Source organism: Pipra filicauda, unplaced genomic scaffold, assembly GCF_003945595.2.
Source record: "Pipra filicauda isolate LSUMZ 115617 unplaced genomic scaffold, ASM394559v2 scaffold347_size1265977_pilon, whole genome shotgun sequence".
In the NCBI taxonomy this organism is placed as follows: Eukaryota; Metazoa; Chordata; class Aves; order Passeriformes; family Pipridae; genus Pipra; species Pipra filicauda.
In genome coordinates this window covers 1166545-1192654 of record NW_024104473.1, presented here as the reverse complement: position 1 = coordinate 1192654, position 26110 = coordinate 1166545, and the positions used below count along the sequence as shown (strand labels likewise).

The window sequence follows — 26110 nt, the reverse complement described above, 5'->3', positions numbered from 1 at the left end:
GCACAAGAAAATCAACACTTGTTATGCTCTTGGTGTTGTCCCCCTTCCTCCCTCCCCTCCCCAAAACACCAGCTCCTACAATCATTTACTCCTACAAAACATGGACTTAAAATATTCTAATATCATCAGGGACTGCAGGGTTGTGGTTTGGAAGGCTGTTACATCCTCATTTTGAACAGACATGATGAGGAATGAGTTGTCAATTTAATAAATGTGATTCGTTCCCTGCGTTAATCAAGATACAGATCCAGACACAATACAAAACAGAGAGAGATTGACCCTGTTATTCCTCTCTCCAGCACATACCAAGAAGAGTGGGATGCACAGGGGAGATAAATTCAACTTCTCTTGGGACTGTGGCAAGAGTTTCGATATGCATGAGAGGAAACCCGAGGAATGATTTCTCCACAATGCCCTTCCATGCTATTCTGTCTGCAAAAAGCTCAACAAAAAGGTGGTACAGAAAGTGGCTCAGGGTGCCCAAAAATATCTCACAGACTGTTTTTGTATCCTTCCACCTTAAAGACAGATGCCACATCTACATGCTACAGATCTGAGGGAGATAAAATTACTATGGCTAAGAATCAGTAAAAAATTCTTTAAAATTACCTTTAAAGCTCTCTATGAATAAAAGCACAGGACTTGAAAGATGCCACGGAAATTTTGTTTCTAAGATATTTCCATAAGCCTGAAACTGTGTAACACAGCAGTTACTCAGCTCTGCAGTGGCAGTGCACCACCTCAGAACTGATGAACCTTTACAATGCCCTGACAAATAAATCTATTTATAGAGTTGTTCCTCGGCTGAATAAATTGAATAAATAGAGCAAATGGACTTTAGAAAAGGGTTTTTTCTCTAAACTCGAGGCTTTGCCTAATAAAAGCATTTTATTTTTTGGTGTTGTCCAGTAAAGACTTTTTTTTTCCAGAGCACATCAGCTACAAACACCGTCCAAGCCTCCTGAAATCAAAAGCAAAGTATCTTCAGGGAAACAGTCCAGGGGAGCAAAACTGATTATAATTTATGCTTCCAAGTGTACGTCTCTCTCCCGTTAGGAGGAGACTCCATTTCCTGAAATTGGACTATCCTATGCTCCCCTGAAAATACTTCAACAGCTTTATATAAATCTGAGAGCATCTCTAATTGCGTTGAGAAACGGCCCCCAAACTGTGGGTGGGATGAAACGCAGCAGTGCACATGAAACCCAGCAAACTCACCGGAGCAGCGGCCCCCGCGGCTGAACAGCCCCTCGGGGCACTCCGGGAGGCACCTGCCTTCCAGCAGCACCTGGGGAGCCACACAAGCTGTGCAGTCCTGGGCAGAATCCCCCACACAGCCTGCGCAGGAGGAGTGGCACTCTGCAGGGGAAGGGAAAAGGAGAAGACACAAATTAAGACACGAATTAGTTCTGGCTTGTTTTGGTTGTTACTGTCCCACAGTACGGCCGGGCTGCTGTCCCCCCCAAGGACAGGAAGGTGCTCTTCCTTTAGGGGAAGGAATACAAAGTAGAGCACAGTTCTTGAAGACAAGGAACAAGCACAGACCAGCTGCACATTTAATCTTTCTTTGCACCCACACAATTCATTACTGACATGCAAAGCTGAGATCACAACACCGTGTGACACTGCTGTCCTCCCTGGAAGAACTCTGGGGTTCTACAAACTTACCCCATGCTGGAATCACCTTTTGCTATCATCCCACAGTTACTCCAGGATGGATTTTCTATCCATCATCACTGCCTGGTTATCATCAGCCATTCTGGAGCAAACATCCGTGGAGGTGGACTGGCCACCTGAAGCGAATACTCATTACAAAAGATGATCCAGCAAGAATGAAGAATGTGGTTAAACACTGCACTTCTTCACCTTTTCTGCTACTGATCCTATAGCAACCTATCTTGAACTGAGCAATCTGATTAAATAAATATATAAAATCATTAAAAACCTCCTATTTATTAGAGCAGTGACTGGAGGACACGGATTTCTGGACTCTAGGGAGACAACACACAGGGCTGGAGAGAAAAAATGAGATTAAATAAAATGATTTATTCTGTGAAACCAGCACTTTACCCTACACATGAACATGCCTCTGTCCTGCACAGATAATGTTGTGGGTTTGCTTTTTCCAAGAGGGGCACCTACAAACTTTGCATGAGTATTTTATGGTGAGGGCTCAAAGTTTGACATCCTGAGCATTCACCCCTTTCTGCAATAAATCACCTCCCCCCTTCCAATGCCATCACTAACAGAGCTGTGCTGGGATTCTTGTCCCATGACATAATCCAGAGGTGTCAGCTCTGCTCAGGCCTGTTCACCCACCTAAGGCAGGGATATATGGATTTCCTCACTCGGTTTCTACACCATGCCCTGGACTCAGCCAAGAGAACCCACAACCTGCCAAGGAGCAGCCACTGCATGGATTGGAGGCTCTACACTAATGCCTTCAGGAACCAGCCCAAAGCACTGGATACTTTATGGTCTGTGTAGCTCACTGCTAAAAGACAGAATTGTTCCACCAAAAAAAAAAATGCCACTTCTTCCTTTTTAACATCTCCTAAGGCAAAAAAACTGAGCTTGTACAGATTCTTTCCATAGAGCTGAGATGAAGGGATAAAATCAAAATAAATGGATTTTAAAGTATGTCCACTTCTGGAAAATGTGGGGGTTTTTTCAACAGGAAGAAACAGCCATCAATAGTGTTGACGCTATTTGTGACTACTACATTGTTGTGACTACTACTTTACTTAAGGGCTGTAGAGTCACCGTCTCTGTGACTGGTAGGAAACCACATATATCCCCAATGGACATCACGTTACCCTCTTTTCCAAACTGCAGCCTTCATGGAAATGCTCCCTGCTTGGTATTTCAGGAGCAGTGATGGCACGTGTGCTGCAGGGCATGCAGCAGAAGGGCTTCCTCAAAAGCAAAGAGTGCTCTGGGATGTCTTAACCTGATCCAAGGGCTAAGAGGGAGAGAGCTCAGTCTTTTTTGAAAAGGATTTAAGGATTGATCCTGCTTCAAAGTAAGTCAGTGCTAAAAATCACGTACCTGGCTTCAATGAAAAGAAAGCTAAGCTGAGCTGAGCTGTGCAGGCTTGAACACAGTGATTTTAAAAAAAAAATACCTGGATCCTTAAGTCACAAATAGCACGTAGAATGTATTTTCCCTCAAAAGTACTAGTATGTGGCACTGTGAAAGTTCCAGAGTTTAAACACTGATGGCAGTCATGAGGCAAACACAGGAGCTCCCAGCTCATAGGGATCAAACGTGGTACAAGCTCACCCTGAACAGCTTTGAACAGCTGCTCCCAGCCCTGCTCACCTCTGCAGACTCCTGTGCTATCCACATGGAACTGGGCTTGGCAGTGGGAGAGGCAGAGGCCGTGCAGAGCTCCTTCCCTGGGCACGTGAGGCTGCAGGACGTCCTCGGGCGCCCGGCACTGCAGGCAGCGAGCGGCCCCGGCGCCGGAGCAGGAACGGCAGGAAGGGTGGCAAGCTGGGCACAGGGGGACAGAGCCGTCAGAGCCACAGCCTTCCCAGGGAGAAGGACAAGGGGCAGCTTCCCCAGGGAGAAGGACAAGGCCCAACAACCTGGGCATCTGCTTTCTACAACGGAACAGAGGTTTTAGAAAAGCACTTGGACATCGTTCCCGCCCAACCCCCAAATAACAGCTCTTTTCCTGAGTAAAGCTGGTGACCAAGTGAAAAAGTGCAGCACTGTGCCACAGGCAGCCAATCTTCCTTTAATTTCTGGAAGTGCAACGGTGAGCACAATCTCTCTAGGGGGGACAGCAAGAAATGGCAGTCTGAAGGGTTCACAGGAAGCATAAATTCATCTTCTGAATTCTCAGGCTTTCCATTGCTGCAACAATGACCTCAGTCTTTGCAAATCTACCAGGTGTCTGTGGAATTTCATACCAGTTGTATGTGGACTCTCATCCACCTCTTAACTCAAGAAGAACTTGAAAGCAATGTATATTTATTTCAGCAGCATACACAGAGAAGAGAAAAAACAGTCCTTCAGATCACTAAATCCTGAGGGTGTGAAGGCAGAAAGTACGTGGGAAAAATCACTTTTTCTCAAAGTAGAAAACTGGGAAACTTATTCCAAGTACACAACTTACCCTTGCAGACGTTGTGATCCTGGTAAAAACCCTCTCCACAGCCCTGCAGGCACTGGCCCTCGTGTAATGCCAGAGGGAAGGAACAGGAGGTGCAGTGAGTAGCCAGAGGTCCCTCGCACTTGGAGCACGAAGCGTGACAAGCTGGTAAAGAAACAAGAGCACACAGAACTGAAACATCCCACTTCTTCTCCCTGAGAGTGGTGTTGCTGACTACAGACTCCTCCAGCTGTGGAAAACTCCCAGCTGGAATGACATGCAGCTAAGCGAACTAATGAGAGCAGAAGTGCACGTGTATTAATAACCACTAACAGCAACAACTCTCACTCACACAGTGATTCGAGTGTGTGTCCCAGTGTGTCTTAATGTGCTTCACAAGGCAAAGGGGTTATGTCAAACAATCCATCACAAGTGAACCAAAGAGAACAAGATAAAAAAATCAGATCCCCTGTCCCCACTCGCACTTCCACGCTCTTACCATTCCCTCCCCACACCTGGGGAAAAGCAGGCAACAAGCGGAGGGTGCTTTGAGGGCTTTAGAAAAGGTCAGGCAAATATGTCTCTCACCTCTGCATCTTCCGGTGCTGCCTGGGAAATATCCATCTGGGCATTCCAAAAGGCACTTCCCGTCATGCAGCAGCTTCCCTGCAGCACAGGCCACACACCTGCCTAGGTCTGAGGAGCACTTTTCACAGAAGTGGCCACAAGCTGCCAAGGATGGAGGAAAAACTGATTTAAAAAATGGTAATATCCCCTCCTCCTCCCCCTTATCTTCACATCAAAGTTTTAAGTGGGAAAATGCAGCTAAAGTCAAGCAGGAAAATGCTTCTTCTCAATCCCTGTGGGCTGTACCCTCCCAGGCAGTCAGCTCTGCAGTGAACTGACCTGCTGTCCGAGAGCACTATGGAACTCTGGCTCCATAAGGCAAGTGCTTATTTCCTCAGGCAACATACACTGTTGAATATTTAGAAGGGCCAAGTGTTTTACTCAACCATTTTTCGTTTCTTATCACCAGTCAAACCAGCTTAGGGGTCTCCAGTTGGGCATCAAAATGCCTGGTTTTGGTAGAAGACGAAAGGTCTGAATCCTGGAGGTTTCCAGGAACAGCTCTGTGGTTTTGAGAAATCCCCCTTCACGATCTGTTTGACTGAGGTGTTTTAATTCCCTCTGGCCATCTCTTCCCCTTTTCCCAGCAAACCTTCCCAGCTCCCAAGGTGCATCTGCTGTGCAGGTATTAGTTACTGTGATGCTGAATTATAATTAAATTTACAGAAACCTGCTGGCAAAGGCCATTTTTCTTTCCGCAGACAAATGGATTTGTCAAGCCCTCAGAAACAACTCAGGCTTTCAAGCTGTTCGGAGAGGAAAAAAACCCTTAAACCTTTCATCATCTGATTAACTTAAATGAATTAATAATCACACAAACAAACAGCAGCTTTCCTCGCCCTGTATTAATGCACAAGGTGCAGCTGGCTTGGCAGACACGAATGAAATCCCAGCTGCTGCACAGCTAAACGAAATATTGACTCCTTTTTTTTTCTGCAGAGCGTTTCTCAAAGAGGTATTTACCGGTGCAGATTCCCTCCTTCGGGTAAAACCCCTGGCCACAGCTGGCCAGGCAGAGCCCTGCTTTCAGCACGTGAGATGTGTCTTTGCAGGACAGGCAGTTGCTCTCAGCAGCCCCCCAGCATGAGGAACAGGACTCGTGACAAGCTGCAGGGAGGAAAAGCGCAGGGTTACCCAACAATCCACTTCCAACCAGCCATGGATCATGGCTGGGACACAGCAATGGTTCAGATACTCCTGAAGGATATCTGAATTCCCATTCCTCCAATGCAGGCACTGTAAAAAGCCCTCCCTGTGGCATCTGGGCACAGGAGCACAGAGGCAGAACCGAGCAAGCTTGAGCATGATGGCACCTTACAATTAAACTAAGAACTGTATGGAGAGCAATTCTGCCTCCCAAACCAGCTGTTGAACGAGTCACCTTATTCAAAACTGTGCAAAAGTTCACCTGGGAGGGAAATCCAGCCCATTGTGGTTACTGTTGATAGAATGTGGGACACGGGCTCCTGTCAGATCTCGTGCTACCAGTGCTTGCAGCAGCTGTGCAAACTGCACTTCTTTTAGCTATTAAGATTTTTTTTCTTGATTACACCCAAGTATGTTCCAACGATGTTCTTCAATTTATTATTTCACAATAAGGCAGGTACATGTTTGTGCTCCCCGTCCATATTCCAGTGTGAGGAGAGTCTTATAAGGACACTGGGCATCCTGTGCCAGACAGGATCTTCCCCTCAACATGCATGTGCGTTTAATTGTGGCTGAATCCCAACAAAATGGGATACCAAGCATCCCATCCCAAGGTAAAGCTTGTGCATGTTTTTCTTCTCCAGATGATAATTTCCCTTATTGACAAAAATCCTGCATCTCATTCCTGGCTGGATGGTTCTCAGGGCACGTCTGCACTCAAAAGTTAACTGCAGGGTGTGAGTTCATGCTGTAAATGTCTAAGTACTGGCATGTCCTCACTTCACCTTCCAGACCTCAGTGTTTTGCTCCTGCCTGAGCTCACTCTACCTTTCAACATGTTCTTGAAAGAATGGACTCCAGGACTTGGATCCTTCCATGACAGACTTCCCACTGCACAGCTGGGACCCCTCGCTGTTAACCCGCCTCACTACGCTGACACATCTGAACATACCCAGTGGTTTGCAAAGTTCTCAAGTCCTCTCTGGAGCTGCTGCTCCTTTCCAAGAGACATTTTTCCCTCCTGGCTCTGTTTTCCAACAGGCAGCCTTGCACACAGCTGCATTAAAACCACAGTTCTGAGGAGGGCCAGGTCAGTTGGGCAGAGGTGCTTTGGCTCCCACCACACACCGTTTGCTGCCTGCACTAAACCAAGCACTCCAGTTACCAGTTGGCTCTCGCTGGCCCTTGGCAAAGACCCTGCAAATCCACAGCAGCTTTCAAGCCTTCTAGACAGGCAGCTGTTGTGTTAAAACTGCATTCCTAGCTGGGCCTACCAGAGGTCATCAGACCTTCTGAGAAGCTGCAGTGATTTTGGAAGGATCCGGGTGGATGCAGCTGGAAGAGCAGCCTCAACCCATTCCTGCCCTGTGAGGGTGGTGAGGCCCTGGCACAGCTTGCCCAGAGAAGGTGTGGCTGCCCCATCCCTGGAAGTGTCCAAGGCCAGGTTGGACAGGGCTCTGAGCAACCCGGTGTAGTGGAAGGTGTCCCTGTTCACGGCAGAGGGGTAGGAACTAGATGATCTTTACAGTCTCTTCCAACCCAACCCATTCTGTGATTCCACACCCTCACACACGCCCTGCCTGCAGAAATTTAGCTCTTTCAGCACTGGATCACTGCCAGGCTCAACAGCTGCTCCTCACCCAAACAGCCAGGCACCTACTCCTCTGAAAGAGGAGGGGAAAAAAATGGAAGCATTCAATGAGCCACTGTCAGCTAAAACATCTTTGCCTGCAGCAACTAAGTGGCTGTTTGAAAATAAATCAACAGAAGTGACTGCACTGCCAGGAAACTGTTTCCACCCTCCCTGGCTATTTCCAGTTTGGATTTGTACGGGCTGTTTTGCAGCCCACCAAACTGTCTCTTCTGCAAACATGTAAAGCATTCCCAGCAGGATGGCTAATGCCCAGAAAGAGCACAGTTGAGAAGTCACTGCTCAGCTTTGGGAAAGCACAGATGGGTCCAAGCGCTCCATGCCGCACGGTACCATCAACCACCTCTCCCTGCCCTCCTCACCCCGAGCTGGGCAAGCTCAGCTTAGCCATGCTCAGTCCTGGATCCTCGGGGTGAGCCTCCACAGCCAGGAACAGCAGGGCAAAACAACAGGTAGCGAGCAAAAAATCCAAGCTAAGGAGTGAGCCGGGTCCGTTAGTGTCAAGTTACACGTCTCAACGTTCCCGTTTTGGGAGATCAAAGCAGAAACACTCAAGTTCTGCCTGGGCTTTTGAATAATCTTGAAAACATAAATTATTAAGTTAGAAAAACGCAGTGAGAGCATTGAACAGTGCAAGTCCTTCGAGCCCTTCTGTTCCACCAGGCAGACATCGTTTATTTTTCGCTTCCCTTTGCTTTGCCTTTGGAAGGGGGGGGCGGGTCTGAACTGCTTCTACAGCCTGTTCCTGCTCTGACACAAGCTGGTCCATAATCTTTAAGTCCACTCCTACATTCTTGAACTTACACCTTTTATTCTCAAATTTACTTTCTTTTAATGGTTTTAACCAACGCTTCACAGAAGCAGGTGGAGGGACGGGGCAGGAAACAACCCTGGTGTAGGATTAAAACAGGGCAGAGATCAAACCGCTGTAATCAGAAATTCAAAAGAGATTCAATTACAGAAGATGTTATAAAACATGAACAAAAGGAAAGGGTAATTCATTGTGTTTTGCTACAATGCAGACATCAGTGTTCCAACAAGAGGATGGAGTAAGAAACCTGGTGTCAGCCTCTTTCAAGTCCAGAGCGAATTCCTCAAGAGGGAGTTTACTGGAACTACAGCAATTAACACAGTCTAGTTCATCTTTTCTGTGATTTTGGAACATGCTGATTGTAGATGTTAAAACCATTATGAGAAAAATCTTTCTGAGCAGTCTGAGCCTCATCTCCACAATCTGTTTAGAGACTGGTAAAAATAAAGAGGATTCAAGGAAAGAGTGAATGGCAATGAATTACGGAGCGTATCCCAAATTTAAGACTTTCTCCACTGGTTTGACTTTATGCAGAAAATGCAGCCAGGCAGAACTAAAGCAAATTGGTTTAATTCCCTTGAGGAGAGAGGAACAAATTTTCCCAGCAACTTTCAGCTGCAAGCATGCGTGACTGCAAATGTGGATGGAGTGCACAATCAGTAATCTACAAAGCAGCAATGAAATGAAACATTACCCTTTCCCTACAGCTTCAGCAGCACAGGGGCACTGCCAATTAAAAAACACCAGGAGCAGGTGGAAAGGAAATGGCAAAATAAAACTAAATGAAGTAGAAGATTATTTGATACTTAAGTCTATAAATTCTTTAGGACTGGCTCTCTCTTCTCTATTTGTACATTCACAATGGTGCCCTGGGCTGCAGTGGCTGCTGAAGGACGGAGGCTTTTCAGACTTTCAAAACCTGGAACAAGTGGTCAGCTCTTCAAGGGAAACCACTTCAGAAAAGGAAGCTGGACTTACCATCTAAAGTGCTTTCCCCTGAAACCTGCCAAAGGCCCTAAGCCTGTATTTAACTTTTAGCAGGAGGGTTAGTTCCAAGGAAATTAAAGCAGTGGCTCAAGAAGTTAAGCATGTGCTCCACCCCCCTGCTGAATTAGAGCTGCAGAAATAATTAGAAGCCTTCTAAAAAGGCCAAAATTAACAGGGAAGAAGTGCTAATTTTAGAGAAAATTACTAAACTATCATGATAAAAAGCAGCTGCTTTATAGTTTGGGAAAAGTTAAAAGTATTTCAAAGGAGCAGGGGAACCTCATAAAAGCACCGTCATAGTTCCAGGAAAGAGAAAACTAACTTCCCAGCCTTACTCTCAGACTTTCCAATTCCTAAGATAAAGGATTTAGACACATCTCAGTGTTTCACAGAATTACTACTTTACTTTGCAAATATGCTTCCTGAGAACAGTGAGTCCAATGAACTTTCAGGAAAATTGCACAGTATGAAACGAATGAATGGCAAAACAAAGCAGGAAACTTTCCTCAAAAGTGTCTTCTGAGTCCTATCAATCCCCCACCCTTCCAAGCAATTTTCTACACACCTCAAAGTACCATCTCCTCAAAGGTCTGGCACGAGCAGATGCAGCTGGTGTGCACTGAAGTCAAAGAAACACACACACAACACTCTTTTGCTATCACAAAGTGCTGTAGTGTTTTTTGGCTTGAGGTACCTGTGCAGAGGAGCTGATCCTGGAAGTATCCCTTCCCACAGGAAGGCACACACTGCCCATTCTTCATCAGCAGGGATGTCTGGCACGAGGAGCACTCAAATCCATTGGTACAGGCTGAGCAGGTTTCATTGCAGGCTTCCAGGAGAAGGAAGAGAGAAGAAAGATGTATCAATCCCAAATGTCTTGATGCGGCAGGACCCCCCCCCCCGCTCAGGTAAAATGAGATAATTTTGACTCATTTTGGCAAAAGAGTTGGAGAATTTGCATTCTCCAGGGGCTCTCATGGGAAACCTACTGAAGTCTCATGGTTACAATCTCAGAAATATGCCCGAATGCTTTTCCCAGCAAAGCCCGGCAGCCTCTTTGTAATAAACCCACAGGATCCCACAGCCAAAAGCAGAGCATGCAACAGAGAAGGGAGCCGTGTGAGGGGGTCTAGGGCCCTGCAGGGATTACCTAAGCAGGTCCCCCCGTGCTGGTAGAAGCCCGGCTCACAGGTCTCCACACAGCGCCCGCCCTGCAGCCGCTTCCTCGAGTCCCGGCAGGCGTCGCAGTGATCGGGGGCCCGGGAGCAGGTCACGCAGTCCGGGTGGCACCCACCTGGCACGGGGGAAAATCCAGCAGCAGTGTTTGCACTCAGGAAGGCGCAAAACAAGGCAGTTCCAAACTCCTAGTGAAATCCGTCCCTCGCTTCCGTGGGGTGGCCCGAGGCGTGTTAGTTTTGGAGCGGGATTTTTTTTAATAAGTAAATACGTACGTGTTATGCTGAATATTTCATCGCTCTATTTAACAGGTGAGAAGTTGTTATAGGGACTCAGATTTTCTAGGCTATTGATTAAAAGGATAGTCGTTGTCCACACGGCTTCTCAGCAGTAAAAATCCTCAGTCATCAGGAATTAACGGCCTGAAACAACCTGAATTTGAGTTTCCTTCAGTCAAACCCCTCAATAAGTCAAGACTGTGTCCACGCCAGGTCAGAGTACAGGTGGAACACCGTTGCCCCTCCAGTCAAAACCTTGATGTCACAGCATCACAGAAGTACTTCCTGACCACGGGTATTTGGAGAGGTACAGAATGGCACAATTTTTGCCCTAAATAGAAAAAAAAAAATCCCCTCTGCTCCAAGCCAAAAGTTCTCAGTGAGAGGGAGTATTTGCTGCACATCTCTCAGAGGCAGCAATCAATTTTTTGCTGGCTTTATGGAAGCAGATGTGGCAGGGGCTGATGTTCTGAGCTCACAGATTGAACTGCTGCAGGCTGTATTTTACATTTGTTTCTCATCCCCTGCATTGCAAGACAGAGAAGCACAGAGGGAAAACAGCAGGCTTGGGTAAAGGAAATTGCCAGTTACCTTTTAGGACACAAAAAAGGCAAGCTTTTGCAATTTCACTTGGCTCTGTATGTCCAATGCCATGACTTCAAAGCCTGGGTTTTCCAAAATGATACCATTATGGAAGCGAAATGGCCAGATTTCCAAGAGTTATGAGAAGCCAGTGGCACTTCTTGATAAGGAAGAGAACACTGTATCATCTGTCCCCTCCTCAGCAGCCTGTGCAGATGTTGTTCCCTTTCAAAAATCCAGGACAATTTCATCTGAAATATCCAAGCCCTGTTTTCCTCACTTTTCAATTTGTAGTGCTTTGCATTTTCATTAGCAGTAAATAACAAGCTTTAAAACATGAAGATGGCAAATGTGCCCAGGCACTCCAGTACAATTAAACTGTGAAGCTACTTTCCTGAGATAACACATTAACTGGAGCACTCTGATAAAAGCCAAAGTTATATGAATGCAACAAGAAGAGCTACACAACATAAAAAACTAGCAACCCACAGCTAAAGCCTCCCAACTGAGAAATGTAAATCCGGGGGAATGACAATATCCTGGAGAAAAAGGAATTTATATGCAAAATTAACATACAAGCTAAGGCTATCCTAATCTTTCCAAACAATTATTAACTGGCAGCCATTCAGCCAAGGTGAGCTTGTGGCATAACAGTGCAAGCAGATTCTTTCTTCCTTCCACTCCCAAGAAATAATCAGGAGCCCATAAACTCCATGTTAGGATTCAGAAAGGAGCAGCTGAAGAAAAAAAGAAAAAGACAAAACATTTCCAAAACACCAACCCCGAGGAGAAACTCCTTTGGCAAAAGAAAGCCGTGTTTAAGCCAGAGGAAGTCAGTGGGAGCCTTTGGATGAGCCCTAAACCTCTCTAAGAACTAAAAGCAGTTAATTAGCGACTGAAAACCAGACAAGCTGAAATTCCCCGCAGGGTACTGAGGGAGAGAGGGCCACGAGGATTCCAGGACAAGGAATAGGTTGGTACTGGATCTGTACCTGGCTGGCAGCGTGGGCAGCAGTTCCCCTTCACCTCCACAGCCAGGCTGCCCGGCGGGCAGGGCGGGCAGGAGCGCTGGAAGCAGGTCACCTCCCCTTCCCGGCATTCGCATTCCCTGCACCGCCCTTCTTCCCACAGCTCTCCGTTCTGCACGAGAAACACGGGGTGGGCACCAAGAGCCAAGGAGAGCCTTGGCACACAGTGGTTTTGCCATGCATGAAAATCTCGGGGGGAAACACCACAGGGATGAAGACACGGACGAAAAAGAGACCACGAGCATTTTTACAAGTCCTCATCTGTCAGAGCAATGAAAAGTCCAAGGTCCTTAATGTTTCCTTTAACTTTAGAGGAAAGTTCCTTGAAAACATTAATAATGGTCTCCTGCGGCAGTAAAGATTATAATCAGTGGGATACAGAGGCAGAAAGCCACACATTGCCCCAGCTCTGTTGCTTCTACTTCACAGGATTAAAATAATGTCTTTGACTCCGAGAGATGTGCAGGAAACTCATGAGTAGCAATATTAAATATTAAAGAGAAATGATTGATTGTAGGGCACAAAGGAGAGCAAGAAAAGCTGGAATTCTGCAGCAGATGCACACAAGTGTTTCTGTGAACTGCAAAAGCAATCTGCAGACAATAGCAATGGATTATTTCTCTGCTATACTTTCAAATAACATCCTTCTCAGAACTGGAACAGAATCCCTCCTAACCTTTATGCTCAGAACTCACTATTCTGTGCTCCAAAGTACCAGGATACTCACAGCTTTGGTATGTTCTTTGTAAACACAGTAACTCTGACTGGAGATACATTCAGGACAGCACTTCCCATCGAAGTGAATTAATTCTTCACCCTGGGAAGAGAAAGGTTGCAGCAATTCAAACAGAACCAACATCGCCCAAAACACTGTGGAATGCAGAGGCAGAACAGCTCTTGCCCTGGAATGCAATCTCCAATATCTAATTTCACCTTATCTTCTTTGTATCCCACTTCATCTCTGTAGGTATAGCTTGAAAAATGTGCTTAGTGAACATTGCAGCTGCAGAACAAACCTCAGAAAAGGCCATGGAATTCAGCGATAAAGCCATTACTTCATCCCTAAATCCCACAGAGAAAGATCCCCCCCACCTCCTTTTACTGTGGATCACTAGGATTTTACTGGACCACTGTCAAGATTTCAATGCATAGAAGCTTACCTTCATTTTCAATGTTCTACTTTTTCTCCCCCAAGAGAATTTCAAAGCACATGCTCTATTTATCCCAGATGGAAAAAGCCTGTTCTTTGTCACAACTCCATGGATTCCACTTAAATAACTTCAGTTTGAAGATAAGAATTTAGCAGCAGGAGAAAGGAATAAAGTGCCTCAATTCACCACAACTCTTTGTGCCCAAGTGGAAGCTGCATTATTTAGAAAAGAGGGAAACTTTGTCCCTGGGGAACCAGGACACAGCTCAAAAGAAACAGCTTCAATTTCCAAGATTACCAAATAACTTTTTTTGATTTATGCCAACCGGGAGGCTGCTCCAGCAGGAACAATTTTCCAGGACAATTTTCACTGTGCCACATTGGCACACTCGATTTTTGTAGGGGAATTAAGATTCATCAAGGGAGAACACCTAAGCCAGGCCACACTTTGGCACCTCCAGTGCATTCCTGAGGAGGGGAAGAGAGGAGAAACCGTCTGGTTCCTCGTCACCGAGGACCACACACAGCCTAAACCTCCCTGTGCTGCTTCTACACATTTCTGCTCTTCAGTCACTGCTCCACAACGCCCTTGGCAGTGGTTGGATCTCATGTCACCACTCTGAACTGTAAACTCTCCCACCCCCATCCCTGCCCACATCCCCACCCTCATCCATAAACACACAGTAGAGGAAAACTGAGAGCAACTACCCACGGAACAAGAAAAGCTGCAACCACGCTGCTCTGCCAACACTCAGAAAAGGGAGAGGCTGTGGGAGATAACTTGTGGCTTTGCTGCCCAGAGATTCATCATACTCCAGGCTGAGAACATGTATTCCTGGCTCCTAACCTGCTGAAAATGGCTTTTTGAGGATTAGGTCAGAATCACCACGGACACCGTGCTGGACAGGTTTGCTTGAAAGGGTTTGGAGCTAAATCTCTCCCGTACCCTCCTTTCATGTTGAGCTGTCCAGGATTTGCAGTTCATATCTGTGGCCTCATTACACTTTCAATAGGATGATGTGACCAGAAAACTAATGGTGCCTTGATGAAGAGATGAATCCAAATGCTCCTGGCTTCACATCTGCTCTGATTTATTGAGGCAGGTGCCTAAAAAACAGACCTGCAACTCCAGAAGGAAAAAGCAGAGGAAGGAGAAAGCATGGCATTTGCTTTCTGAGGAAATATTTTCTTGTAATTAAGTAATGTACACCTTGTACTATTAAGGTAAACTGAACATGACTTGAGGAGTTTTGAACCCTACACATTAACATCTCCAGCTATTGTTCTGGAAAATATCCCTGGCTTTCCTGAATAATGGGGTTTTTTTTGTCACTACCCAGGACGTGAGCATGAATATTAACTAACCCTCCCCACTGAGCCATGACAGCATGCCATCATCATTAGTGTAAATGATCCAATTTACAGCCAGGAGCACGCAGGAGCCTCACTCAAACAGCTGCAAGTGCACGAGATTTTATGCCAACCATGACTTCTCACCCAGCCAAATCCCTCCGTGCAGCTTGAGGTCAGCTGATCAGCAGCGGGGACGACTTTTGGTCCCAAACTCTGCATTTTGGCTGTTTCAAAGGCAATGGGTTAGGTTGGAAGGGACCCTAAAGATCATTTACTTCCACACCCCTGCCATGGGCAGGGACACCTCTCACTATCCCAGGCTGCTCCAGCCTAGCCTTGGGCACTTCCAGGGATGGGGCAGCCCAGCTTCTCTGGGCAACCTGTGCCAGGGCCTCACAGGGAAGGATTTATCCCTAACATCCAATCTAAACCTATGGTCAGTTTGAAGCCATTCTGCTTTGTCCTGTCACTACGTGTCCTTGTAAATACTCTCTCCATCTTCTTTGTGGGCTCCCCTGAGGTACTGGAAAGCCACAGTTCAGTCACCCCAAAGCCTTCTCTTCCCCAGGCTGAACAATCCCAGTTCTCTCAGATTTTGCAGAGACCACTGCAAAAAAAAAGGCAATTCAAACCTTATCTGTCCATGTGTGGGTGAAGCATTCAACCCTATCTAATGCATTTTGCACATCCACTGCAGAGCAAATATAACCTGGCTGGGGGGATATGAGATTTGGAGTAAACAGCACCAGGAATAAAATACCTTGCCAGCTTCACTTCCATACCAAGAATGGCATGGGGGAAAAAAGGAGAAAAGTAGAACATCGATTTCCATATCCAAATACCTCACTGAAGGCCACTGCAGCACGGAGAATTAAGAGATAAAAGGAACATTTCTCCAGCTTTTAACTCTCTCTGACCTGTACGTTTGTCCCCACGTTCAGCTCCTGGTAAAGGAGCTCTGGGTGTCTGACCCCCCCCTACAGCACAGCACAGCGGGGAAGCCAAGGGAAGTTTCTCCCTGAGTCACTCTGCTTTGCTTCGCAACGCAAGCCCACTGAGCAAATCCACGTGGAAAACCCCAAGTGTGCTCTCCTTCCCCGGGAAACGTTTTCAAGGCGGCTGCACTAAACAAGCCCTGAGAGAAGGGCCAGTTCTTGGAGTGCCTCAAATCAAGAATAAAGAAAAAGGGGGGGGGGGGGAAATCCATCCTAAGACTTGACAGACACCCCCGGGGAGAAGAGACGCCTTTCTCACCTTGGCACACTCCACCCTGGCACACTCTGCTCCCCGGCAGGTGACCCGCCCGTCCTGGCACGCGCAGAAGTGGCAGCGGCTGCTGTTCCACGTGTCCCCGTGGTACCTGAGGGTGCCACCGTCCCAGCAGCTCCCTTTGGAGGACACGCACTCCTCGCAGCACTTCCCGGGACGCCGCACTCTGCTCTCCCCCTGCGGAACAGCGGCGGGCGGTGAGCGGGCCTGCCGGAGCCCCCGGGCACGAGCACAGCACGGGGGGGTGCAGCCAAGGGGTGGGAGGTGGGGGATCTGTCACTACCTCCTCGCAGGTGACAGGGCCACAGGTCTCCCTCACACATCTCACTTCCCCTCTGTGACACGCACACGCAGTGCAGGCATTTTTTCTCCACTGTTCGCCGTGCTGTTCAAAAAGGAACATGGAGAGAACTGTCAAACGCTCTTGGAAAACAGCCAAATTACTGCTGGTAACCTGCTTATGGTGTCTCCTTCTGTATGTCTGTATCAGATAACAAACTCTGCTTTAAAAATGCTTATCTCCGTATCATCAGCAAACAGGAAGAAGAGGGGTGAGGTCCAGAGGACATTGTGGTGTGGATTTCTCATTAGTTGCAAACTAGTGGCACTGGAGAGGCCTTAACTGCTGCTATTAGCAAAAAATAATCTTTAACAGAAAATCCCACACACATACACTCATTAAATAATGCATTAAATTAATTCCAGATGATACAATGAAAGCTATAAATACTCTGACCACTGGTGCTTTTTGCTTTCCTCCTTCAAAAATTGTGGAAAGCAAGTGCCTCATGTGCCTCATCTGGCAAAATTCCTTTCTGCTGGCCAGCAAATTCTTATCCAGTCCTGATTTCTGTCAACCCTCCTGGCTTTCCAGGAAGGAAAAAAGCAATGGTTGTACTATCAGTGCTGGCAGAAAGTCAGGTGTCAAGGAGCAGGGAAAGAGAGATGTGCCAAAAACTGTGAGCAACTGCCTTTTGGTGTGGTTTGTCACAAGTCACCTGGAACGCTCTTCCCGACACGGAGCAGGGCTTTGGAGCGCATTCTGGGCAGCACTTTCCAGGAGACAGAACCACAACTTCATCCTAAGCAGAAAGCAGAGACAAGGAAAACAAGAGCATGAACAGTTAACGTGGGGGTCACCATCAGTGCTTGGAATTCCAGGCATTTAGTGCCCATGGAATAACCCACTGGCACTCCAGGCTTCGTTTTGGCCCCATAAGCAGCATGAGATCAGTGCAGAAGGCTTGAAGGATCTGTCCCTCATCTCATTTTCTGGGCTTATTTGGATGGCAACTGAACACATGGACAGATGCAGATTAAGACACCCACACAAGATAAAGTGCTTATATTCAGGCACACAAATATACTGAGGGAAAAATATACATAAAGCTATGCAGGGAAGCACAATAAAGCAGGAGATGGATGAGAGGAGTTTTTTTCCTGGTATTGCCACATTTTGAGGGTTTGAATGCGTGATTTACACCCACCCCCTCTCAGGCATCTGCACTGTTTTAGTGAAATCCATCCATAGTGTCTGTACAGGTGTTAAATTATGCTTAAAAACCGGATTTTCCCAATTTAAACTTTTTTTATGACTGATTTAAATCACGCTGGGATAGATTGGCACTTCACATCAACATGCAGGCCTCAACTCCATTCATCCAAAATGTGTCTGTAACTCCACTGCTACAAATCCACACACAAACCCAAAAATTTGGAATAGCACTGCTCACCAGCACCTCCCTCCAGCCACATCAGCACGACTGGAACACTGACTGGTGGACTGGAATTAGGGTGGAAATGCCAAGCACTATCACTTCATCTCTGTTAGCCAAACCCTTGGCTTTCAAAAGAAGGAGTGGAAGTCTTTGTATAGAAGTTATCAAGGACAGATTTCCCAGCAGAGTTAAAAGAACTCTGTTGTGGATTTTGGCGGGATATGTGGTGGGACACAGGAATTTTTGGAGTTCCTCTCCCTCAGAGCCTAAGGGAGAGCACAGTTTTCTGAAAGATGGAAGTTTAATCCTGGGAGAATTTAGGTCCTGGCTTTTGACAGGGAGCAGAGAATGAAGGAAGGGACAGAGATAAAGGTATGTTCAAGAAAATAATAGTTGTGACTGAGACCAGAAGGGGCTCCTTGCTCCTTAATGTCCCTTCCACTGGGAAATGTCCTTGGTAGGAAATACCTGGAACACCACCAGAACTGGCTTTCTGCTGCATTAACTTGGATGTTCTCTCTCAAAACACACCACAGCAACGACAGAGCTGTTCCTGTTCCCACAAATTAAATCCTAATGATTGGCTGATTAAACATTGGTGCAATGGCACAGCAGGTGACACCAGTCCACTTGGAGTGGGAAAGGAGGAATCTAAAGCAGGCACGAATTGATTTTAATGCAGACTGCTTAGCAAATGAATACTAATTGAGTATCTCAGGACCAAGCAAAACACAATTAGCACAAACAGGTGGGCTTTCCTTCTATCCAAAAAAAAAAAAAAAAAGTGTTAATTGCCCACACATCTGGTCTAGTAACAGAAATCCGGGAAAGACTTCACTGCCACTGATCAAATATCCCTTTTCCAAATCGTCCACTTGTCACCCAGAAGCTTTGCACGGAAAAGGAGGGTGCTGAGGGATGTCCCCAAAGGCTGGTGGGTCCTGACCTGGCTGCACAGCAGGGGCTGGCAGGCAGCTGTGGAGCACTGAGTCGTGCCATCCCTACAGACACATCTGGAGCAGCGGCCCAGGCGCCAGCCCTCCCCGTCCTGGAACAGGCGGCCATCAAAGGAACAAGGCTCTAAGAGACAGGAAAACAAGGGGAAATTTTCTTTTCCAAAGCCCTTTAATCCCTTTCCATCACCCACGATCAAAACCCAAAACCTTGTTTGTCAAAGCAGGCAAAGACAGTAACAATCCCACCAGTTTCCAAGGGCTTTAGACTTGTGAATTAAATGCTCTGGATTCCACTTCTCCCACGGGACTTCCATGAGAAAAGGTATCCAACACCTCTAGCACTTTTGGAACTCGCAGTCCAGCTGCACAGGAAATACCTGCATCTTTTTTCCCAGATCTTTTTAATCTCCAAAATAAGGACGCATTAGACACGTCTGCTCATTGCTCAAAGCTTATCCCCTGCCGTGGGTGAAGCCGTTAAAAACGTGAATACGGCAGCAGGACAGAAAGGGAATTAAGAGACACGCCGGCGTCTTCCCAATAAAACTGGAAAAGAACAGTAAAGCTTTCTAGATGTGGGCCCAAAAGGGTGTTTCCAGCTGGGATCAGTGGAGCCATTCCCACGCAGTACTCACCGCCACGGCCCACGCATCTGGGACAGCAGGAGCCCCGGGGTGTGTCCTGCAGCTCCCCTGGTCCACAGGTGAGGGCTGGGCAGGTCCTGGGGGTGCAGCTCACCTTCCCGTGGGCACAGGAGCACTGCACACATCCTGAGCTGGCCCACTGCGTGCCATGCTGCAGCACAGGAAACACAGTGAGACCTGCAAATAGATCCTTCCCTCCCCTTGGCAAACCCCCCTAAATCAGTATTAACTTCCCCAGTGAAACTCCCAGGCTGTTGGATGCGGCCCCTCTCCACTTCAGCTTCTGTGGGGCAAACTCTAAATTTAGAGACCTGTTTTCTTCAGAGAAATATTCAATACAGGCCCTAACACGCACCTGACCACAAGGTGGGCAGGTGAACAGCCCCCACCCCACGTACCTAACACACTTCACTGTGAGCCAGATCTAATTAGATTTGCTTACTCATCACTGCAGGAACAAACACCTCTGCCCTGAGGCATGGGGAGGAAAATCCGGCCCCAAGAAGAAACAAGGTGGTGCGTTGCAACACTTTCCAACAAAGAGAGAATGTTAATTTCCATAAAAGACGCAATATTGAATTAGGCAGGGAGTAAAGAAGCTCCTTCCAGACAGAGGATACATATTTTCCTCACTAGGGCCACTGTTGCCAACTGGATACTCGTAGAATGAAGGTCAGGTCCTGAAGCATGACACTGGTTGGCTGACAACAGGGGAAAGTTCTTCCTTCAGGAAATCTGTGCTGAGACTTTGCATTGACAAAAAGTTCCTTTATGACCAGGTGACAGGGAGACAGGACTACAGGCACCAGTATGTCCACAGCCTCGTGGGGATGCCGAGACCCCAAGAATGGGCTCACAGAGGGCCAAACACAAAAGCAAGAGAGCACAGGAAAGTGCAGCGACAGCACAAACAAGAGGAAACATAATGCAATATGATATAACTTAGTATCACCCAAACCACGGGCACAAAGAAATACGAGAAGAGGATGGATGTGCTACCCCTCCATTCCAGTTTTTGTCTAGTTTGTAACAGATTCATGCTGGTCATGCCTCATGCTGAAACAGAGGGTTACAACATCCCTCTCAGGTGCAGAATGCACAGTCCAGATATGCAAATGTGCCTGGGAATTTTAGCATACTTCTTGAGATTTGGGCCTGACTTGTCAAACAGAGGAGGCCGTAAGAGACCAGATGTAGGACTTGGGTTCACTGTTCAGCCATTTTTCTACATTTGCCTAATGCTTGACATGATTCATTAACTGCTACCCATGAATCTTTATTTTTTCCTTATCTGCAGACACTTACTCTGATTGTTTCGGCCTTTCAGCCCCCTCTGGGTGAAACCACATCCCGGAGCCTGCCTCTTGAATAATTCAGGATTACAAAACACAGAGCCCAGGTCGCACAACCGCAATCAATCTCTAGAGCATAGATGGCTGCCCAGAGAAAAGCCTTCTTTCAGGACAGCTAATATGGCAAGTTCACTGTGCTTTGCTCCCCCTCCTAATGCTACTGTATTGTCTCAAGTCACCCACAGAAGCAGCAAAGGGAAGGAACAAGTGGGAAATTTTCTCCCCTTAAGCCACACAGGACACACGATTGCTCAGCGACACATCCCCTTTCTGCAAACCCTGCTGACCAAACTCCTGCTAAATTCCATTATCCGACAGTGACCCTATCCTTCCCCTGCTCAGCATCCTGCACTGACTGGACCCAACAGAGCCAAACACAGGTAAGGACTGTCCCTGGTGAGGAACAGGACTGAGCACTCACGCTGTGGATCTGTCCTTCGTGCTGGCAAAATCCTTCGGCTCGGGAGGCACACCCGGGGCAGCACTTGTTGGAGGCTATTTGGAGCACTTCTCCCTAAAAAGACACAAGGTCCAATAAACATGTGACATCAAATAGAGACTTTATCATGAAGATAAAGCACCATGGCCCTGGTGCTCCCAGTTTTGAAAGGAAAGGTTTCAAGTTCCATATATGACGCTGCTACACCACATCCCTTTGCTGAGAGGTGACACACCACTGTGTATTTGCCACTCTTCTCTCCAAACAACACAAGAATTTACATCTCTACCAGTAAAAACAGGAAGTCCACAGGTGGACTAGCTTTCAAGGAATAGAAAGTACTTGCTCCAAGACAAACCCCAAGATTATTCATTGAAACACCTCTGAGAAATGTGGGACAGGTGTAGTTTTGTCCATAGTTTTCTCCATGTACAGGATGGATCTCAGTGTAACATTTCACCACAGCAGAAGTGCAGAACGAACGTGGAACCATCAACTGCACTTCTTTGGCTTAATCACCACTTCTTAAAAAAAATAACACTACTTTAGAGTTAACTGAAACTTGCTGACCACTTCCAACCACAGCACAGTCAGGTGAGGCTGCTACCACTTCCCTCTGCATGTCCCAAACTGTCATCTTGCCCTGGAAAATCCGGTCTTGGTTGCTGGTTTGTTTTGGTTCACACCACTGAACTCATGTTTGTTGATTTTCCACCTACCGAAACCATCCTGTAAACACAGCAGTAGGTTTGACACGTAAATGTTTACACCGCTGAGATTTGTTTGTTTATGCCTTGTTGCTGTAACAAGATCAGCAATATTTGCAAAAAACTTAAAGAAATAAGCAGACAAGAAATAAACCGTGGAGAGGTGTGGTGATTTCTGACCCTGCTCAGCAGTGGGTGGTTTAGCCTTGAGGAATGACCAGATTTTTTTCTCCTGAGATCCTCGGTGATCCTTCTTTTCAATGTTTAGGTGACCAAATGCTTACTGAACACTTAAACTCTTTGTCTTGAAGACTGCCCATGTCAAGGAGTCACACAGATCCATTTTTCACTATAAATCTATTTCCCTTTATGAGCTTTAAAGTTGCCACCTTTTCATTTATCTAATTTTTATCATCTTGTCCAGCACACTCATTATTAGGTGTGCCATGACAACACTCTTCTAATTTCTCTCCTCTTTAGCACAAAACTTCCTAATATTTCAGTCTTGCTTTAATCAATACACAATGATAATAACAGGGAAAACCGCTAAGAATCAAAATTATTTCCTCATTAGCGCTGTCATACTGGAAAACATTTTAACCTGCTTCACAAAGCCACGTAATTATATTGGCAGTGCTTCTTTAAAACCCTCATTTTCGTTGTCATTTATGCATCCTGCCCCAGTAATCCAGATGTTACTGCAAGACCGATTCCATGGCCAATTAATGAAGGCCCAGACAAAGACAACCAGGAGACAACGAAAGCTCAACAAGCATCACGAGGAAGAAGAAGCTGCAAGACAGACAATCTCAGCTCTGTTGTTGCTCAACAGAGTGGAAAGTGTCCATCTGCATCTTTGAGGGAGCCCCAGCTCCACCTTCAAACGAAGGGGGACTGCAAGCTGGGCTCCTGCTGGGAGGTTTGAACCCAATTCAGGGGCTTCCTTTGGGATCAAGCTGCTCCAACCCCAGGCCTCTGGCTGGGGTGCGGCGAAGGAGACAAAGGCTTCCCACACCACGTGTTTCCTGCACCGACGAGGAGTGAAAGGGCACAGAGCCTGTGCCTGACCCTGGGCAGCCACACACACTTGTTGCAGTCCTTCCTTACCTTCTGGAAGTCACACTGAGGGGCTTTGCACACCGTGGGCTCACAGGTGACAACACTGCTCCGGCAGCGGCAGTCCTGGCAGGAATCCGGCTTCCACACCGTGTTATTCTGCAAAGAGGCAAAAGCTGGAAGTGAGACCCACGGAGCACAAGGCCTGTGCTGTTTTACACAACAGCAAACAGCTCAAATGCCTCAATACAAACCCAGTGGAACAGAGCAGCCCTCCCTCCCACAGCCTCGTCAGGCCCAACTTTGGCACCGCTCCCTCCACAACCTCAAACACGCAGCTGAAAGACAAGGCCACGCCCGGCAAATAATCGGCTCCGATGGCAAGACAGCCCATGGGACACAACCTCCTGCAACCTCCAGGTGATTAGAGCATCTCTGGGAAACTTCTCTGCAATCAAGTTCAGACTGTCCATGCTGCAGCTCCTGGATGGACACAGGTTGTGCTGAGGCAGAGGAACCTGCTCCTGGACACACGGCCAGGGATGAACGGGCCCTACCGGGGCACATTTATTCCAAAACATCCTCAAGGACACTCGGGCCAAGCAGACAGTCCGACAGATGTGGAGATAGCTGTCACCACCACTTGATCAGTGCACCCAGCTGGAACACCCACAGCTAATTCACAAGGGTTGTCACCCCCCAGGCCTGACCCCTTCCCATTCCCTCCATGCTGAGGTCATGATCCCACGCTGCCATCAAAAGAAAATGGGAAGAGGAAGATCTGTTTCTCATCCGAAAAACTCTTTTCCACCAGACAATCCCTGTGTGCGCACTGGGATAAACTCACACCACAATGACAGCCCCTCTCTGAGCCATTGAGCCTCATTTTTAATGGATTTGCACGTAGCCCAGACATTGCTACTCATTTCCATGATGTAGTGATTTACTCCAGTAAGTCAATTTACTCACAGTGTAAAGCACGACTTAGGCAAATTAAGACATGGAAAGATGATTAACAGTTGACTACTACAAGCACTTTTAGAACCAACCACTAAAACTGTTAAGCATAATGATAAAATACTGAAATGTGCCTTAAAGGCCCATTAGGGTGCTTAATGAGAGAAAAAAATCCTGAAAAACCTGGCCACTTGCTCAGGCACTTCCACAGAAGCTCTCGGGTGTTGGATCGAGAGTGTAAGTCTGCAAACACTGGGACACCTGGAAACACTGCTCAAAAATCCTTGTGTCTCTTCCCTGCTTTACAAAAGCATTTCTTCCCCATCAAGCTGTGCTCCTCTCCCGTGGTAAAGGTCATGCACAGGTTACACTCTGGCAGCATCAGAAATTCAGGGGGATTCCCTGTGAAGGCAATGCTGACCTTAGATGGGGGTCCAGCCCTTTGGGACAGGACACCAACAGGGCAAAGAGGGATGGTAATTCCTGCCCTGGAACACAGCTGGTTCTCCTCTTGCTTACACAGGGCTGCAGAACAGAAACCTCTGCCAGTAGATTTATGGTGCAGTTAGAGAAGAGATTAAGGTTAAGTTATGTGTGTGCCAAGCTTTAGCTAAAACACACCCCGGAGTTAACTCATCCTGCTGGCTTTAGCAGCAGCCCGTGTTTTAAAACTGGCAGCTCCCTGCAGGGAAACCAGGACTGGGAAGGGAAAGGGCAGATTTAGTGCCTCATCCCTTGGCTCTCCTAAACCTTCACCCGTGGCCTGTCTCGCTTATTACAAAATAAAACCTTAAAGAATTTCCACAGTGGGACAATGGCCAAAGGACTCACCTGGCACAGGGTGAGTACAGAGCCATCCTTACCCACATTTTGAGAGTTCAATGCTCGGGTTCCTGATAAGAAAACCCTCTCTTCGGTCTTCTCCCTGTGGGCTCAGATCACTTGCTTCTCAATCCATGCAGTAGTCACTTGGGAGCATCTAAACACATCAGTGAATTCCCTTTGCCAGGTACCAGCTCAAAATTGACACTTCTCTGCAGAGTTTTAAAAATTCAGATCCTAGTTAATAGTCAGGAAGCTTCTACCTGATTTTTTGGGATGTGAGAGTCTCCCACACAGTTCACAGGTCTCGGTGTCCAGGTTTCTGGACAGTTCAACATTTACCTTAAGATTCCTCGCAACAGACCTAAACTCCAGTTTGGAAAGTCTGGATCCCACCCACCTGTCCTGCATGTTGTAAGGCTTTGTTTGTCCTTTGTTTGTCCAGGATGCTTTAAAGCTCCCAGGTAAGACTGTTATAAACATAAAGCAAGACTTTTCAGTAGACACTTCAAGAACTGCTGGAAATCCAGCTGGCATCTTCTCCAAGGCCCTGTACTCCTCAGTGGACAAATTATCTGCTGTCATCTAAGAACTCAATTCTGATCCTGCTGAAAGAGTATTTTTATCAATAACAATTTAAGGGGCTTTTTCCTTACAAGTACTAATATAATTAACAGTATAAATAATGAAATACTGTGCACTTTGAAGACAGAAAGCACTCCTTAAGAGCCAAGTAGTGCCATTATAATTTATTAATTCTTTGGATTTCCCTACATCAAAAGAAGAAATGATATCTAATTCAGCTGAATTTTAAAACACCAAAACGAGGACTTAGAAAAAGGCAGGAGAGCTGCACATGGAGAAAATAACACGAAAAGGAGGCAAGAGCACAACCAGCAGTAAAGGCAAAGGAGAGCTGAAGCAAAGAATAAAAGCTAAAGAGACAAAGAGCAGAGCTGGCACGGAGGGAGCCCAGAGCAGCTGTGAGAGCTCGTGTTTGGCTGCTGTCACGCTGTCATATTAACCAGGGCACACAAACACCTAAATCTTCACTGGCTCTCATAACTTCAGACAGCTGCACCTGTTCCTCCTCTACCTCCCCCCAAAAAAAAGAAACCCACCCAACAAATCAAAAATAATCAGAGTCTGCTATTAATATGCAAAAAGCCTCAGTAATTTAATCAGATGCTGCTTAACACAGGCCAGATAACAGCCTGTGTGCTATTCTGGTGTGGTGACTGGGGAAATAAGAAGCACACAACAGCTGCTTTGAGTTCCCTTTCCAGCTCCCTGAAAATATCC

The 26110-nt window shown here is 46.8% G+C and overlaps 1 protein-coding gene across 1 annotated transcript in view; it reads right to left on the bottom strand.

Annotated features, from left to right (window-relative positions):
- FRAS1 (Fraser extracellular matrix complex subunit 1) overlaps positions 1–26110 on the bottom strand; it is a 99540-nt gene that overhangs the window by 47108 nt on the left and 26322 nt on the right. The window contains exons 3-18 of the mRNA XM_027741197.2: positions 23081–23188; positions 21249–21341; positions 19467–19626; positions 18822–18955; positions 17156–17239; positions 16441–16542; positions 16143–16334; positions 13113–13202; positions 12350–12497; positions 10472–10615; positions 10016–10150; positions 5690–5833; positions 4688–4828; positions 4124–4264; positions 3322–3495; positions 1219–1359 (exon numbers count right to left, since the gene is read on the bottom strand). Coding sequence (XP_027596998.2) covers positions 1219–1359; positions 3322–3495; positions 4124–4264; positions 4688–4828; positions 5690–5833; positions 10016–10150; positions 10472–10615; positions 12350–12497; positions 13113–13202; positions 16143–16334; positions 16441–16542; positions 17156–17239; positions 18822–18955; positions 19467–19626; positions 21249–21341; positions 23081–23188 — 2131 coding nt within the window. The remainder of the gene's footprint in view (positions 1–1218; positions 1360–3321; positions 3496–4123; positions 4265–4687; positions 4829–5689; positions 5834–10015; positions 10151–10471; positions 10616–12349; positions 12498–13112; positions 13203–16142; positions 16335–16440; positions 16543–17155; positions 17240–18821; positions 18956–19466; positions 19627–21248; positions 21342–23080; positions 23189–26110) is intronic.